The sequence below is a fragment of the Juglans regia genome, chromosome 7, assembly GCF_001411555.2.
Source record: "Juglans regia cultivar Chandler chromosome 7, Walnut 2.0, whole genome shotgun sequence".
Classification (NCBI taxonomy): domain Eukaryota; kingdom Viridiplantae; phylum Streptophyta; class Magnoliopsida; order Fagales; family Juglandaceae; genus Juglans; species Juglans regia.
Genome location: NC_049907.1, coordinates 13,324,781 through 13,343,716, shown reverse-complemented (window position 1 = coordinate 13,343,716; position 18,936 = coordinate 13,324,781). Strand labels below are relative to the sequence as shown.

Genomic DNA, 18,936 nt, shown 5'->3' with positions numbered 1-18,936 from the left:
TCTTAGAGGCATCACTATAGACTATGTAGGGCTTGTGAGGTTCTGGTAATGCCAATATTGGGGCCGAAGTTAACCTCTTCTTTAACTCCTAAAAACTCTTCTCACATTGCTCGGCCTAGACATATTTAGCATTCTTCTTTGTTAATGCCGTTAAAGGGCTAGAAAGTCTAGAAAACCCTTCTACAAACCTTCATTAGTAAACTAGTAACCTGCTAAGCTGAGGAAACTATGTACTTCATGGGCGTTAGTTGGCCTTTGTCATTTTGTTACAGTGTTGATCTTCGCGGGGTCCACTGCCACTCCTTTACTGTAAATGACATGTTGGTGAGTGTATGAAAGTACACTCTAAATATCCTATTATTAGACTAAAATGCTAAAATATGAGTAAAAATTATAGGAATTAATTTACAGGAATGAATTTATTCTTTTATTTATTCTAAGATATTTTTAATCACAACTTTTTTTTTATTTAATTTCAGAGTTCATAAATTGAAGGGCATGCATTTTGACATGGACGTGGGACCAAAAGACAAAAGAAACGAAGCAGCTTTATTCCTCTTGGAAGGCTAACAGATTTGGATGACACCTTATCTTTTGGTTGGAGACGTAAGAAAGGAAGAGTTTTACTTCATTTTGACTTCCTTTTTGGAGTGGAGACGTGGGAAAGGAAATGGGGAGTTTTTGAATTTACTTTGACTTGGTCTTCCTTTTTGTTTTTTTTTTTTTTTGGGGGGGGGGCTCACATATAGATCAAGAATAAAAAATTTTCATGGCTGCCGTTTGTTCTATTTTTTCCTTGAGATTTTTGTTGTCCATTATATTTATGGGTAACTAAATTCTTAAGTAGGGCTAGGGATGAACTTGGACAATAGGCGATATTTTTATTTATTTTTTAATTTATATATTTGATTTTCAATTACTAAAACTTTTTTGTTTTATCATTCTCAATTCCTTATTGATGTTTTCTTCTCCGAATAATTTTAAAATTTATTCTATTTATAGATTCAGTCATGCCTTTTCTATTGAATGAATTAGCTCTTTGATTATGTTTGGATCAATTATTTATCTATATTGATTTAATTCTTTGCTGCACTATCACTTCCTGAGTATATTCTTGTCGTTGGATTTTCTCAATAGTGATAATAATTTACATATTTTAAAAGCAATAAATGATTTTTCAAAAGGTTACATTTGATTTAATGTTGGTTTATAAATCTATACATTCCGATTGAGAATTTTGGGAATTGAATTCTCAATTGAGTTATTCAATAAATTAAGAATAATTAAAATACCAGATTTGTGCAAGGGATTCCTTACGCTTTACTGTTTGTCAAATTTGAGTACTTTTTTCGTTAGTCAGTTTGCTTCACTTTAATTTGCATTTAAAATTAATCTTTGTTCTTCATTAATCATTTAATATTTTTCTTTAGTTTATTTGTTCATTCTACTATTCTTTTAATTTGTCTCTTTATGGAATCGACACCCTAAAGCTGTGCTACAACTACCGTGTTATTCTTTGGGAGTAATCACATGTCCTAAAAATTTCACTTCTTGGAGCCAAAACTCACACTTACTACTGATGTTCTTGCAGCATTTCCAGTACAATCCTGAAGTGCTTCTTATGCTCTTCCGTATCATAGGAATAGATCAATATGTCATCTATGAACACCACTACAAAAATGTCCAAGTATTGCCAGAAAATCCTATTCATCAATTCCATAAATGTTACAGGGGCATTCGTTAATCCGAAAGGCATAACTAGGAACTCGAAGTGTCCATGGCATGTTCGAAAAGTAGTCTTAGATACGTCTTACTCCCTTATTCTGAGTTGGTGATATTCGGATCGTAGATCAATCTTTGAGAAAATCGCAACTGCTTGCAATTGATCTAACAGATCGTCTATCTTTGGCAAGGGTTATTTATTCTTGACAGTCACCTTATTCAAATCCCTATAATCGATGCACATTCCAAAAGTCCCATCCTTCTTTTTGACAAACAAGACTGGTGCTCCCCATGGCGATGAGCTAGGTCAAATAAAACCATTCACTAGAAGCTCTTTGATTTGCACCTTAAGCTCTTTCAACTCTGCTAGTGCCATTCGATAGGGTGACGTATGCATTGAGGTTGTGGCCGGTTCAAGCTCAATTGCAAAATCTGTCTCTCAATTCGGGGGTAATCCAGGTATTTTCATCGGCGAACACCCTAGGAAAATCCTCAATCACAGGAATTCCTTGGATTTCTTTAGGTTCTTCCATTACATCTGTCATCATTACTAGATAAACGATGTCCACGTTCATCAGACTCTTCTTGGTTTGTTCAGTTGTTACCATAGATGGATCAAACAGAACAATCTCACCCATATAGCAGATCCTTTCCTCAGTAGGTAGATCGAATACCACTTCCCACCTTCGACAGTGTATCTTGGCATAATGCCTCGACAACCAGTCCATTCCTATACTCGTGCAACCAATTACTTTCCCATCTAGAATAGCTACTAAAACCTTATGAGACATCGGCTTAGTCTCGAATTCACACTGTCGCACGCATCTACTTGAAATAAAAGACCTTGATGCTCTGGAATCAAACAAAGCTCACACCACGTACTGCTTCAATCTAACTTTACCTAAAGAGGTAACTATAGTTATTCAAGATTCCCAATTACAAACTATCGATGGGTTTAACGCTTGGCATTGACGGTCCTCTAGGCATAATCTGTTGACAATCCCAGATCATATGGCCGGTCTGATCACATCTGAAACATGCTCCTAAAGCCTTACGACACTCTCCACTGTGCCTTTTTCTGCATCGGCGACAAGGTGGTAGCATGTGACCCACGTACTGGACCTTTTGCTCTTTGGTGCACCCGCTAACCTCAAAAGTCCTTTCTAGGTCCATAAGCCATTTGTTAGCCTTCATAGGTCCTTCCATTCCAAAGAATTCGAATATCTTTACACCATGAACTTCTCGTAAGTACATCCGGGTTCTACTCTGGGCGGTACTTGTCTAGCGTTCTGTCCTTGTTCCGTCTGATTATGCACTACTTCTGTCATCTGGTGAATAACTTCTACTATAGCCTGTCCCCCCTCCAGTGGAGGATTTTCAGTCTCTTGATCCCCACCTCTCTGAGATGTATTCTCAAGTCGGTTTCATACCATGATTTCCTTATCCTGAAAATGCACAAAACCAGCGTTGGTCAATCCCTTCCTTAGAGAAGGATACCCTTTCTTCTCTTGAACTCACAATCTTGCGGGCATATCTTCTCCTTCCTCATGATTCAAGCCTATAGCTATAAGATCCAAGCCTACCACTACAGATCTCAAAACTAGTTAATGGTACCATGCATCCCTAGCACAAAGTGTGGGTTTACGCAGAGACAAAATTGCTCTGATACTATGCTCTTTGGCGCCCTCAGCCTTCACGTGGGATTGGTCGGTGACTGAAACATCGGGACAAGGCTACACACCCCACGTACATGACATATAATATGTTATGCACCTAAGTACACTAAAAGTATGCAATAATATAGCAGCGGAAAAATAGTAAAATTCGGAATATTCTTTGCAATGCGACAAGCAATTGCAAAGCACATGGTATCATACTAACAAAATATCCCCACATTGTCCATAACCATAAACATGTATCATAAGATATGGCATCCCAAAAACATAGAGTAAAGTTTAATCTCTCAAAACACGAGACCTCCCCAAAATATTGTTCCTACAAAAAGTTGAGATCTAAACCATAAGTTCTCTCTTTCTTTTCTTTTATTCTTCACAAAATAACTAGGTTCCCGCTCTCTTCATTGCTAAAGTCCCATCTGGAGTCAGACGCCAAAAGACTCCGTGGGATTTCTGAGGTCTGGGTGGTGACGACTCTAATTCCTTGGCTACTGCCCTTGCGTTAGATGAGGGCTTCGAGGTTTGCTTAAGACAAGCGGACAACTGGTCCATGTACCAATCGAACTTCAAAAAGTCAGAACGAGCCTGTACAGAATACTCGTCCTCTGCCATGGAACCATCTAGATTCATGACTCTTGGGAATCCGGGGTACCTGTAAGCACTTCTACCATTTCGGTTGGAGAATTCCACTACCACAATGATATTTTGAGAAATCGCAGCAAGTAATCACACAACATACAATAGTAAACACAAGCATACGAGAGGTATACCATGAAATGTGTGCATGGACATGTACTTAACTTATGCGCTTGACCATTTTCAAAAGACTCGTAACAAAGACTTTATAACATTTTCAGAAAACTTCTTTGACTTTCCTTTTTATGTTGATCTTAATCAGAACTTGTCTTATCAGAACATATCATAAGATTTGTATCGAGTGATCCTTATCATATGAGCTCTTATTCTTGTTCATAGGGTGAACACAACACAGTTCCCCTTTGCACTGCGTGTTCCTGCTAGTTACCGCATCATCAACGGTCCGTACACCGTGATGAATACGTCATAAACACATAATCATATTAACTCGACCTTACTTCATAGGGTTACATGCCTTATGCACCCACTAGCATTAGGTACTTTCTCGCTCCGACATTCTTAAGAATTATGACCCTCTCTCTCGACCCAGGGGTTATGTAACATACCAGTTTTGATTTTAGGGTATATAAGTAATTTTCCTAGTAAACTTTTTTTTTTAGAATTATGATTATAGTTTTATCAGAATTTATATTTACTTTATCTTTATATTTTCTATTATAGTTGTTATTTAAGATTTGTTAGAGTTTCGTTTTAATAAGGATTTCTAAAGTGTATCAGATTTCGTTTACTACGGTTTTGTTTTGAAATTTAAAGTTTTATTTTTCCTCTAGTCACCAAACCTCATCTCGATGTTAGCCTCTGTTTACTCACTTAAAATCTCCAAAACCCGTATGTTTCTCAGTGATTTTCGCTAACATCCTAGTGGAAAACCCAACTCTGTTGCCGAGTATTTTTCTACACATGCACGTCTCTACTCTCTTGCACGTGCACGTCTATGCTCCTCTAGGGTTTCTCTTATTTTTCTCTATCATTCTACCACTATAAAATGTGCTTACCTGTACATGAGAGGAGAAACTTGTGAGCCGCGAGATTCCCCTGTTTCTGAAATACCCGAGTATCAACACTTTCGTTTGAGCCGTAGGTTCTACCCGCGTCAATGTTGTTGCCCTTCTCCTCGGTAGCCACCTCTAGAGGCGCCGAACCCCTCTCCGACGACACAGAAGCCTCCGACCCGTAGCCCCGTCAAGCCACTCATTTTTCCGGTAAGGCCTCGGCCGCCCCCAACCTTTTCTCTTTCTCTTTTGTTTCGGTCTAGTAGTTCCTCTCTCTAACTCCCTCTTTCTCTCACTGCATCGCACCACCATACTCAGAGGAGTCACTAGTTGTGCCGCTGTGACCCTTTTCGCCAGAACCGCCGTCGCAGTGGCCTTCTTCCTTCCTTGGTGAGTTTCGAACCATCGCAGACCCTCTCTCTCTCAACTCTTTGTTTTCCTTGCTTTGATTAGCCATGTTTTCGGATTCTAGAAAGAATCTGTAAGTTTTGATGGACTTTGGGCCCTGGGCCCTTATGTGCATGCGTGTGATGGGCTTGTTCTTTTGATTGGGCTCATTGTAGTATTATTATTATGGGCCAGGTTTTTACTTTTACAAAATTATAATGATGTTTAATTGAACTTGTATTTTAAGTTGGACATGATCTTAGTTTATTTCAATAATTGTTTTAGTGATTTTTATTGAGTTTAATATTCCTAGTTGAGTTTATTTTTATTAAATAAATATATTAGTTAAAGGTTCATTTTAATAAAAAATGTTTAAAGAATTGGAAATATGTTTTAAAGTATAATTTTAAGTCTAATATTTTAGTTAAAATTTCCTATGTCAATTTAGTAGGATTTAATAAAATTACGAAGTTAAGAATTTAATGGAATTTATTAGGTTTCTTATAAGATTTAATAATTATGTTAAGAAATGAAACTTAGTTTAAGAATTTAAGTTTTTATGAATTATTTTAAAATAGCTCGAGTATTTCCACTAAATTATAAATTAGTATTTTTAAGTAATTTAAATACTAGAAATTATTGATTTTAGTATTAAACAAAATATTTGTTTGACTATCTTTTAGAATTCCAAATTCAGTTAAGTAAGATATTAGTATTTATTTATTTATTTCCAAACAATTTAGTGATAGTTATTTATTGTATATAGGTCTCAAGTTATAAAGTATTATTCAAGAAGAAACGCAGCGAGGTAAGTAATTTGATCATAAATTAGGATCATCACAATTAGCCTAAATGTATGTATATTTTAAGCCAGTTCATTGACAGCCATTATTTATGAACCGCTCATGTCATGTGCAAGCATGTCATCCAGCATAGCATACGATCATGTCATTCCGCATCATGTTTAAATTCAGAAATTATGATTATGTATGTAATATGTCATGCATCTCATGTGTATAAAACACGTAAGCCAGCTTAAATTCAAGTGATACTATCATAATAATACTATATACTATACAAATACTAATACCATATATAGTTATATATATTTTGTTATAGTGATTTAATCTATTAAAAAAAATTATAGTGACTTATATCATATAATATAGTATAGTATTAGTTATAGTGATTTAGTATAACTATATTAGTACAAGTATAACTATAGTTTATATTAAACTATTAGTATTAGTATATATATTAGTATTAGTTATAGCTATATAATATATTAGACTATATAATAGTATTAATATTAGTTATATATTAATATTAGTTATAGCTGTGTAATATATTAGACTATATAATAGTATTAATATCGGACTATTAGTTTAGCTATATATTAGTATTAGTTATATATTAGTATTAGTCTTAGTGATTTAGTATAACTATATTAGTATAAGTATATAACTATAGTCTATATTAGATTATTAGTATTAGTTAGACTCTATTATACTATTAGTATATCTATATAATATAAGTATGACTATAGTCTATATTAGACTATAAGTATAACTATAGCTATAGTGAGTTTGTTAATTGTTATATTAGTATTTGTTAATTGTTACATTGAGTTTAATTTATTATAACTATATTATTGATAGTATTATGGTGATAGTATTAGTATAGTAATTTATTATTAGTAATTAGTATTAATTAATTACTATATCATTATTTTATATGTGATTATTTAATATAGTGATTATTTAGCTATATATAATATATCAGTATAATTAGTTATATATTAGTATAAATAAAATGTTATTAATAATTTAAATATATATTTTATGTTTAAAGCATATGATAAATTAAATTTTTATATTTAAGATTAAACTTTTATTTTATAAATTATAATAACATTATCCTATATATAATTATATTAATAACATATGATCAAACAAATTACAAATGTTCATATTTAAGATTAACATTTTATGTTATAATTTTTAAATCATAACATGAAATTATTTCATACATAATTATATATTTGTAACACCCCCTTCCTGTAGGCTAAGAGTGTCACGTGTTTTTCATAAAATAAACCCGACAAGAGATCTCATATTTAATAAAATGAACTTAGGATTTATTTTGTAGAAAAACTGTCTAATAAATTTTTTTTTCCAAAAACATTAAATGAATAAACTGAATAAATTCATGTCATAAAGCATGTTTTATTCTAGAAGATCTGAAACTAATTTAACTGCTCCTTCTAATCCTGGCTTGCCTGCTCGTATTCATCATCCTCACCTTGGTGGTTAAAAAAAATGAAAACAAACTAAAATGAGTCGAAGACTCAGTAAGAAATCCATCACAACGTAAACGTAATAAACATAAGATTTTCATAAAAACTTTCATGCTGAGAGCTTAAGATCCATGATTGTTCATACTGATGCTTATGCTATGTATGATTGATTTAACTTAATTAATTGACTGATCTGACTGATTTATCTGATTTAACTGATTTATCTGGCTGGCCAACACACTTAACCATGTGTGCGAGGTTGTGCATCGGCCCCACGTCCTGCTATAGCAAGGGGAGCCGCTGATAGTATTCTAGCATACTATGGTGGACCATGACTGAGTTCGTGGCCTGCACATCCACCCTGAACTAAACTGCATTGGTACCATGCTTCTGAATGACCATCCGATTATTAACTGATCTGATATTATCTTGCACTTTGAACTTAAGATAACTTACGTGTCTTATACACATAGGATGCATGACATAATACATACATAATTATAATTTCTGAATCTGAACATGATGCAGAATGACATGATCTTATTCTATGCTAAATGACATATTTGCATATAACATGAGTTGTTCATAAATAATGGTTGTCAATGAACTGACTTGAATAATACTTATATATAAGCTAAACTGTGATGATTCTAATTTATGATCAAATTATTTACCTCGCTGCGCTTCTTCCTGAATATCACTTCGTAACTCGACACCTATACGCAATAATAACTATCACTAAATCTGTTTTGAAACAATATTTACTAATATCCTATTAAATCAAATTCACAATCTAAAAGGTAGTCAAATAAATATTTTGTTTAACACTATAATTAATAAATCCTAGTATTTAAATTTCTTAAAATACTAATTTATAAAACTAATTCATAAAACTTAAATTCTTAAACTAAGTTTCATTTCTTAACATAATTATTAAATCTTATAAGAAACTTAATAATTTCAAATATTGTTTAAATATTCTTAACATAATAATTTTATTAAATCCTACTGTATCGAAAAAGGAAATATTAATTAAAATATTAGGCTCAATGGTATACTTTAAAATATATTTCCAACTCTTTAAACACTTTCTAATAAAAATGAGCTTGTGACTAGTATATTTATTTAATAAAATTAAACTCAACTTAAGATGTTAAGCACAACCCAACTTAAAAATGACATAATAGTTTCCATAATTAAAATAAAGTCAAGCCCAATGTAAAACATTAAGTTCAATCCATATAAATGAGATAAACTTAACACATATTTAAGTGTAAGGTTATAAATGTAATTATACTTGAAAAAATCCTTCAATATACTTCACAGAATACCAAACGGGAAAATTAAAAGGGCATATATTTCTCAAAACTAAAACAATCTACGCATGCTTTCTGAAAAGGCTAACTAGTAAGAGCATTCTCATTGAATTAGCTAAAAGCTAAATTCAATGAGAATTTAGCTATTAGGTCATAAAATCTCTCACATTAAATTAGCTATATTCCAAATATTTGGAATATAGCTACAGTAAAGTCTAAACTAATTTCTAAATTTGAAACACACTATTCATTCATCAAATCTTTTTTATATTATTTCTTTCTCTCTCCTTTTAATATAAATTATTTCTCTCTCCATTTTAAATGACAATTGAAAAAATATAATTAGAATACAATTACTAATTAATATATAATATTATGAATAGTAAAATATGATAAAATAAAATAAATTCATAATTAAAAAAATTAAAAATTTTTCAAAATTATTAATTATTCATTACTATATAATGAATAAATGGATAATTCAATTTGGAGATTTGATGCGAATAGTCAAAGTTAAATTTATTTTATATTATTTTATTGTCATATAATGAAAAAATGGCTATTCCAATGTAGAAATTTATGTGAATGTAATAGCTAAATGTTAAATTCATCTTGCATTCATAAAAAATGTACTTTAATTTAGCTAATCCAATGAGAGTGCTCTAAAAGGTAAAAAGTTGGTAGGATAAAATTGTAATGTCACTTAAAATTTTACTCTAGCAGTACACGAGGAAGAACTCAAGGCATCATTTTTCTTCTTTTTCAGCCGACACTCTCTTGAGAGGAAAAGAGTAGTGAAATGGAGGATTACCATGCAAGAGAAATAGAGATCGACGGAACTGTGGCTGGACTGAGAATCACGGTGGTTGCTAGTCGGCTTCCTTTGTAGGTGTGGTGGCGTCGAGAGAAGAGAAATGAGACATGGTTGCTGCCATGGCTAATGGTGGTGAGTGCGGCAGTAGAGAGCAATGTGCGGCGGATCTAAGCCGACGGAGAGTGCTCGGGTGGTGGTTTCCGTGGCCACCTAGCTAGATGGTTGGTGGGTGTATTTCGGTGATGACCAGCGGAAATTTCTGGGCCGTCCGTAGCTGCTTCGGTGTGGTGGAGACTCGTGGTTTCTCATGAATGCAGCAGTGCTCTGTTTTGACGAAGAGGAAACGGGGGATTTGTGTTGGCTATTTATGGTGGTCTCCATGGTTACAATTTGTTTGCTTGTGTTTGATGGTGTCTCTACTGTGGTTTATGGCGAAGCAAGGGCTGAGACGTGGGGGAAGGCTTGTTGTTTTGTTTGCCGAGGAAGAACGTTGTTTCGTGAAGATGGAGAGAGTGCTGCCATGAGGATAAATTGTTACGGTTTTTGAGAGGATTTCTGAAGGAGAGAAAGAGTATAAAGATAAATACTAGTTTTAATTCGTGGGTTACGGAACTGAGTAACGTCTAGAGGAGAGGGAGAATGTGGAGTGGAGAAATTGATCACCAACTGAGTCGGTTTCAATTAGAATACTAATAACGAATACTGAGAGACATACGGGTTTTGAGGTTTAAAGTGTTTAAAAAGAGGCTAAAATCAAGAGATTAGATTCAGTCGAGATAGGAAGAAATAAGATTTAAATTCAAATCAAAATTTTAGTAAAATATGATAAAATAATAATAATAATAATAGAATATTTATAGCTATATGAAAAAAAATACATAAAATTTATATTATAGTCTAAATTTAGGATCGGGTAGTTAAAATATTATATATAAAATTTATATATAAAAAATATTTTGTATAATATTAATTATGTATAAAACTTATATATATATAATTTTTATTTTTTTCCCAACCGAGCCGGTCTGGTCCAGTCCGATCTTGGAAACCATGGAACCGGAATCGGACCGAGTCCAGCCGGTTTTACGGTTACAAGAACCGGTCCCGGACCGGACCGGTTCAAAACTGATCCAACTGATCAGGTTTTTGGTTCAAATTTACACCCCTATGTAAAGTCATAAACATTTAATTATATAGGTCAATCCGAACTTGGCTTATTAAGCTAAACATGTCAAATTTTTAAATCTTGACTCAACACATTTAAATAATGGGTTGTATCGTGTCATCCGTTTTGACCTTCTTAAGATCACCTTAATTAGCATGTGCTTTTTAGTGGGATAATTTGTCTGGTTTGATTCGATATTAGATAAGTTTTAGAACAGAATCAATATATATTAGTTTTAAAAATTTAAGAACTGATACAGATTGATTCATCATTGAAATCGAAACTTTTGCTTTTTTTAGTTTCGGTTCGGTCTAATTTTTTGGCTGATTCTTTTATTTAATGTTTAAATAAGTATTTTGAATGAGTTTGTAATTTAAAAAAATATATATTTAAAAAGATTTAAAAAATACTTTAAAAAAAAGGGAGTGCAAAATGCACTTTTGTTCTGTGGACACAACAAGTCCTTCACTTTTACCTACCTATGTCCACTGCTTATTTTACTATGAATATCCAAAAAAGTTCCAACTTCTACAGAGAAACTACTTAACAATGCAGAGAAAAATAAACGCATTTTTTTAAATCAAAGACATGATTTAAAAAAATGCGTTTATATAATGATAAAATAAGATATTTTTAGGTATTTTGTAAATAGTAGTAAAAAAATAATGATAAAATAATGAATAGTAATAAAAAGTAAGTAAAAATAATAATAAAATAATAAATAATAGTGAGATATTTTATTAGATATTTTCAATACCTAAACTAGACCTTAATAAACATATTATAGAAATAGAACTATGTTTGGTCAAAACTAACCAAAGTGGGGTAAAAAAATATCAATCTTCCATTATGTTTGGTTAGAATCAATGTTATCATAGCACAATAATCTTAGGGATGGTTTGATTACGTAAAATCAAACTAATGAAATTTTATTTTATTTCATCTCATCTCATATAATCATTACAATTTTTTCAAATTTTCACACTAAATATATTAAACAATTCAACATTTTTTAAATTATAAAATAAAAAATATTATAATAATATTTTATTTAATTTTTAACAAAATATCTCTTATCATCGTATCTAAACAGCGTAACCAAACGAATCCTTAACAAGGTTAGTTGGGTTCGCATAACAGGTCATGTAGCCCTCTACATTTATATTGGGTCCACGTTATCGAATTATATATATATATATATATATATATTTATTTATTTGTTTATTTTATCTTTCCTATTTTATACCATTTATTTATATTAAACAAGTCATATAGAGATTGCTATTGACTACCAAATACTACCGTGTAAAGAAAATGGTTCATCAAACCGTACAATAGCGTTTTTTTTTTAAATATATCCGATTTCAAAAATTTTATTTTATCTTATCTTATCTTATTTTCAAACATAATTTAAATATAAATATTTTCAAACTAATCATTGCTACATTTTCAAATTAATCAATACAATTTTTTCAAATTTTAGAACATAAAATAAGAAATAATTCAAATTTTTCAAAAATAAAAATTATATTATAAAATTATATTCTAATAATAATTTAATTTTATAATATTTTTTATTTAAAATTTTTACTCTCATTTTTTAAACGTCTCACTTTTAATTACAAATTATTTTATTATTATTTATAAAATTTTCATTTGATATCACTCTCTAAACGAATCCTTATCAATAGTTTTAATTTTTTTTGTTTTTGGGTGGACATGCATGTATTGTTACTTTTTATGGGCACAATTTACATGCTTCAATAATTTGGCGCTTGGTCTCACACCGTACAACCAGTTCGAACCCCCACTCCGTTCGGAAGGCAAATCGTATTGGTGTTTGTCTCCTGTTAAGTTATAAATATTAGATTAAATAGATTAATTTGAATCCAATTTGTTAAATTAAACTTTTCCAATTTTTAAATCTTAACCCATCTATTTAAATAATGAATTATATATTTTCATTCATTTTGATCTATTTATTAATTAATTAAAAATATATTAATACGACATAACTCATTTAAATCCATATATTTCATTTTATGGGTTGAATTAAAATGCATAACTCTTTTGACTTGATAAACATAATTTTACATAAAAGTTAAAATTTATATTTATTAATAACCACAATATCTTAAAAAATATATATCAATCTTTTTAAAATTTTAACAAATAATTAAATCAATATTACAAAATATACATACGTTCCATGAAGCAGCACATCAGTTTTGAGAATTAATTTAAAATATTACAAAATATTTTAAATCAATATTACAAAATATACAAAATATAATTAAATCAATATTAAAACACATTCTGATCACCACATCAGTTTTGAGAATTAATTTAACCCACTTTCATGAAGCAGCACTACCAAAGGGAGGCGTAATTATGGCCATATATTTTGATTCCAGTTGAAAATTATTCACGGCTGAAGGCCAACTCGAATTAAATATTATTCTACAGTCTCTATGTGCAATTGTTTTTATTTTTTACTCTGTCAGTGATACATGTAGTTTTCCTTTTCTTACTTCTAAAAGAAAAGTATTTTCTTATACATGTAGTTTTGCTGCTTCATATGATTTGATGGATTTACTATATCTAACATGTGTTTTCTCTCTCATTCTTGATATATCTAAAATTATGCGTGAGGCTACAAATATTATTGTGAGTGTTTCAAACCCAATGTGGCATAATTCCCGCTTAAAACTGTAAATCTCTTAGTGTCAATGAAGCTTTCTGTGCTTTTAGTCACAGCTGGACTAGTTATCTTAACTGAACTAGCTATCTTGTTTATATGGTTTGCAATATGCTGCCCAAACACTTTGTGAAAGTTAATATCTTCTAGTGTCGCAAACATTATTGTATTGTTATTCTTTTCTTGGGAAAATGTTGCTGAGGATTCTTGTGTGCTTACATGGAATTTTCAGTTTGTGAATGCCTTGGCGGATTTTTTAGTTTGTGAATGCCTTTGGGGATTTTTTTAGTTTGTGAATGCCTTCGATTTATGGTATATTTTTTATCCCTTTACATTTAGAAAATGTTATGTTGTGAAGCTGAAATGGTGTTGTGTTGAATTGGATAGATTTTCTATATGTATTGACTGTGTTGATTGTGGTAGACTTAGAAGAAGTGAGGTGTGGCTGTGATTGAGGAGTAAGTGTGGATATGTAAGTGTGCATCATTTTGCAGTTGTAATGTGGTTGGATGTCATGTGAAGTGTTGGGATGAGCCATGTAGTTTTGGCGTACTGCGTGGAGTTTTATTTTGGTTTGGGTTTGTATAATTGGTGATTGGTGTGGAAGAAGCTATAAAGCTTTATGATTTTAATTGTGATTTGTGTGTATCAATGTTATTTTGGTTTGGGTTTGTATAATTAGTTATATGGTTATATTGTTGTGTAATGGGTTTGTGTTGAACTCAAGTGCTAGATGGATGGAGTATGTGTAATTTTGCTAAATTAAATTACGTGGACAGCAAGCATGTGTTATTTTTTATTAATTGAATTATGTATATGGAAATGTGTAGAGGAATTTGTGACTTTGGTGCTAAGTAGTCAAGTAGTCAATATGATGTAATAAAATCATTTTATCGCTCTTATTACATCATATCAAGAGCGATAAAATGATGTTATCAACTGGAGTCGTTTTTACTCACTGCCATATATATGGCTTCCTACAAAAGCTAATTTGGTGCCAATACCTGAAGTTCACTATGTTGATGTGTTGTTAGGGTTGATATTTACAAACCAACAATTTTTGGCTAACTTTTTCGTGTCATTTGCTTATTCAGTGTTCCCTTGATGTAACTAACTTTTGAGTTACATGGTTGTGGAAAGTGGTCATTGACTCTTTATGAACAGCCTGATATTCAGTCCAGCTGCATTTTAATTTATATAAACACAACCCCTTTTGGGAATTGGAGTTGTTTTCATTTATATTTCTATAGCATAAATAACTATTGGATATTAACCCTATTGTCTTGATGATTATTTTGTATGATTATTTTTATGTTATATTAGACAATTTTGTGTGTTTATTTTTGGCTCAGTCTCATCTTTTTTTGCTTTTATAATTTTTTTTTCGTGAATTCTTTTAGCAATTGCCATGAGATGTTCTCGCGGCAAATACTATTTTTTTGCCGGAAGAAGTTTTTTCCACGAAATGTTCTAGTGGGTTATACGTACATGTCCATGAAGTTTGCCGCAAAAGCATGTCCATTTTTGTGGAAGTGCTTGAGCTTGGGATCCAAGAGATTATAACGTATTTCCGTTTGGCCATGTTTCCTTTCTTTCCTCTGTTTTGTTCTCTTTGTTGATTTTGGGTTTTTTTTTATGAGAATGTTTGAGGAGCATTTTTATGAGTTAGATCTGTTTAAATTTTTGAGGAGTATCTGTTTAGATCTGTTTAGCTGCAAAATGCTAGAGCCGTGGTTTATTATTATTTGGAAGATTTGTTTAGATCTGTTATATCCGAAAACGTATATATGTGTGTGTAAAATGAAGATTTGTTATTATTTGGAAGAAATGATTTTTAGGATGTTGTATCTTTGATTTTTCTAGATTTTTTTTTTTTTTTAAATTAGTTGTGTTTTTGGGTGGAGTTTGGAAAAAAAAATTTGGGCCTTTTGTTTCCAAAATAGTTTTAGGAAAAACAAAGACTTTAGAGAGTTAAGCCAGGTCCAATCCAGTTTCAGACTTTAGAAGTTGTAGCCTTCCTTTTGTGGTCCATTCCCATTGCTATGTTCTGGTTCATTGACCTGGTAGTTCTGTATCCGGGTGGAAACTCAGTCCGGATGAACAGTCTTATTAATGTATATATATGTCTATTAAAGATTACTTCGATTGGAAGTAATTTCATTTTAGAGTGTTTTCTTGCGGCGTTTCAATGTTTTTTCCCGGGTTTATTCAATTTATTTTTTGGAATAATTAATGGAACTTTTGTTTTGAACGTTTTCGGCCTCTTTTAATAAGAAAACTTCTGTTTTGTTTACAACGTTGATCATTTAGTCGTGTTTCAAAACCAATAATCTATATACTCTGTAATCTATATACATAGGATTTGTGCGCTAATAGAAAAATGTTGAATGTGACATCAACAATTGTGGCTAAAATATATAGGATTTTCTGGAGTACTCTGTTGCTTTGCATTGAGGCCTCCGCAGCTAGTAATGATGATCGTGCAGCATACAGAGGCCATCATTTTAATGGATCCTATTATCTATAAAGCGGCAGAACAAGGCAACCTGAGGGCCTTAGAAAAAAAATATGATATCTCCCATCTACTTGATGAGTTTTTAACCGTTAATAAAAATACAATCCTACATATTTGCATTTCAAGTATCCTGGTCAAAGAAAAGTTTCCCGCCACTGGAGGAACTGACCTTGCCTCAGCGGTAAAATTTGTGGAAGATGTACTGTCCAAGTGTCCAGCATTTTTATTGAAAGCCAATGTGGAAGACGATACTCCGTTACATGTTGCGGCAAGGTCTGGGCATGCTTCGATCATTAAAGTTCTGATTGATTGTAAAAAATCCCAACATCAAGATCTCGAAAATGTCGTTGCTACTAAGGAGATGATTACTAGGGAGATGATTGGAATGCTGAACAAAAAGGGAGACACGACCTTACATGATGCTGTACGTCACAATCACATTGAAGTGGTAAAACAGTTACTAAGGGAGGTAGATCGAGAATTTTCGTTTGGTGCTAATGGTGCTGGTGAGACCCCACTTTACTTGGCTGTCGAGAGACACTTTCCAGATTTGGTATCTGAAATTTTGAACACATTCCAATCACCAGCTTATGATGGCCCCTTGGGTAGAACGGCTTTGCATGCTGCAACATTTTCAAATGATGCAGGTATTGCTATGTTATCTTTTACGCATTGTAGAATATGATTTGATTAAAAAAATATTTATGTGGTGGTATCAAATATGACAGGACATCGAATTCATGAAATATAAAGATGTTTGATATGCACAGAGCTGGTTTTAGATTAATTTCGTGCTTACCTTAAAGCTTGAAATATTTGATCATGTCTGCCTTGTCCTGCATTTTACCACATTAAATGACCACCTGAATAGTCTTTTTTCTGTCTCCTAACCTATGTCTTCCTTTTTGTCCATCAGAAAATTATTACATTAATTTAGCATGTTTAAATTCTTTTAGGAATGATCGAAAACATTTTGGAAAGATATGGTCGCGATCTATGTAAACAAACAGACCAAAAAGGTTGGACTCCGCTTCACTTGGCTGCATACTTGGGTTGCGTTGAGCCAACAAAACTATTGCTGCAATATGGTAGAGAGGTGGCATATATGAAAGATGCAGAGGGTAGGACAGCTCTTCACATTGCAGCTCATCGCAACCAAGAAGGAGTTACAAAAGAGATTATATCAATGTGTCCTGATTGTTGCGAAGTGGTTGACAATGAAGGCCGCAATGCACTCCATCTCGCCGTGCACAGCCGCTGGCCAACTGCAGCGCTAATCATCCAAAATAATCCATCTTTACGGAATCTTTTGAATCAGGCGGACAATGACGGGAATACACCTCTCCATCACTATTACAATTCTGTTGGATACATGAAGGGTGTCTTGAATTCTCCAAGAGTTGACGAAATGGTCTTCAACAAAAAGAACCAGACTGCTTTTCAAATCTTAAGAAGTAAACGCTTTCCAACCGATGGTGATGAGGTAACATAATCTTTTATCTTTCTTCAAAAAATAAAATTATATACTTAATATTTGAATTTAGTTCTTTGCAATAATATATGCTAAGGACTACCGAAACCAAAGGAATTCTTAGAATCATAATTAATCAAATTGGATTTTTTTTCATTTTATTTTAACATTAAACTAATTTATGCATGTATCACATCACATAATATATAAATCAGATATTTCTACAAAACCTGTTTCGTTTCAAAACATATTTGATTTGATTTGATATCTTCTTTATAATGATGCATCTTAGGAACTGTCTTTACATGTATTTTTATAAGATGCATTTAAATATGAAGTTAACTGTCTTTACATATTCTGATTTTAGGTACAATATTCCGCTTTACAGAGGAAGCGGGACGAATTTTATTTAGTTTTAGAAGTTGACTGATAAAGAAAAGGTGCTTAGTGGTCGTCTATGGTTTTTTGATAGGAACCTCTTAACCCTGCTTCAAGTGGATAAGGTTGTGTCCGTCAATGTGTTGCAGTTTAACTTTGAACCCTTTTGGGTTTAACTTCATAAGGCAGTTATGACAGAAGAGGTCGGGGAACCGTTTGGATTCTCAATTGGTCATGTCATTAGAGTTGATGTTGAGTCTGATGGTTTGGCATGGGGGAGATGTCTTCGAGTGAGGGTTGCTTGGACCTCCATAAGCTTTTATTGAGAGGAAGGTGGCTGAAGTTTGAGGAGCAGCAGTATTGGATTTCTTGTAAATATGAGAGGTTGTAGAATTCTTGCTTTCAATATGGTACTTTATTTCATAAAGGGAGGGGTTGTTTCGGGCAATGGTTTGAGCACCAAGGGGATGATTTGAAGTCTCAACAGTTTGGTCCTTGGATTCGAGCACAACCAATGATGTAACACTCGTCCTTGTGGTGTGAGTTTTTATAAAATGATTTTAGAAAAGATGACGGGAATTACCATTCGATTTAAAACTTTATACTTTCATACACATGGTGCAAGACTCTACATTATAAAATAAAATGTGCTTTGAGAATAAAAGAGATTTACAGCGAAAAACATCAATCTTAAGATAAAAATGCCTCTCATACATTAAAACTCTCATACAGATTAGGGTTTCAGCCATAAAGACCTACATGCCCTTGAAGGTTCATTGAACCTAGACCACTTGAGGAACACACCAAGGGAGATTTAGGGTTTTCGATAAGGGTAAGGGCACGCCATTT

At 32.3% G+C, this 18,936-nt stretch overlaps 2 protein-coding genes across 2 annotated transcripts in view; both read left to right on the top strand.

Annotated features, from left to right (window-relative positions):
• Positions 1 to 18,936, top strand: part of LOC108990408 (protein ACCELERATED CELL DEATH 6-like) — an 87,287-nt gene that overhangs the window by 19,559 nt on the left and 48,792 nt on the right. The window lies entirely within an intron of this gene.
• Positions 16,195 to 17,730, top strand: LOC118348880 (serine/threonine-protein phosphatase 6 regulatory ankyrin repeat subunit A-like). Its single transcript, XM_035691420.1, has 2 exons — positions 16,195 to 16,885; positions 17,195 to 17,730. The coding sequence occupies exons 1-2, from the start codon at positions 16,195 to 16,197 to the stop codon at positions 17,728 to 17,730; spliced, it is 1,227 nt and encodes a 408-aa protein (XP_035547313.1).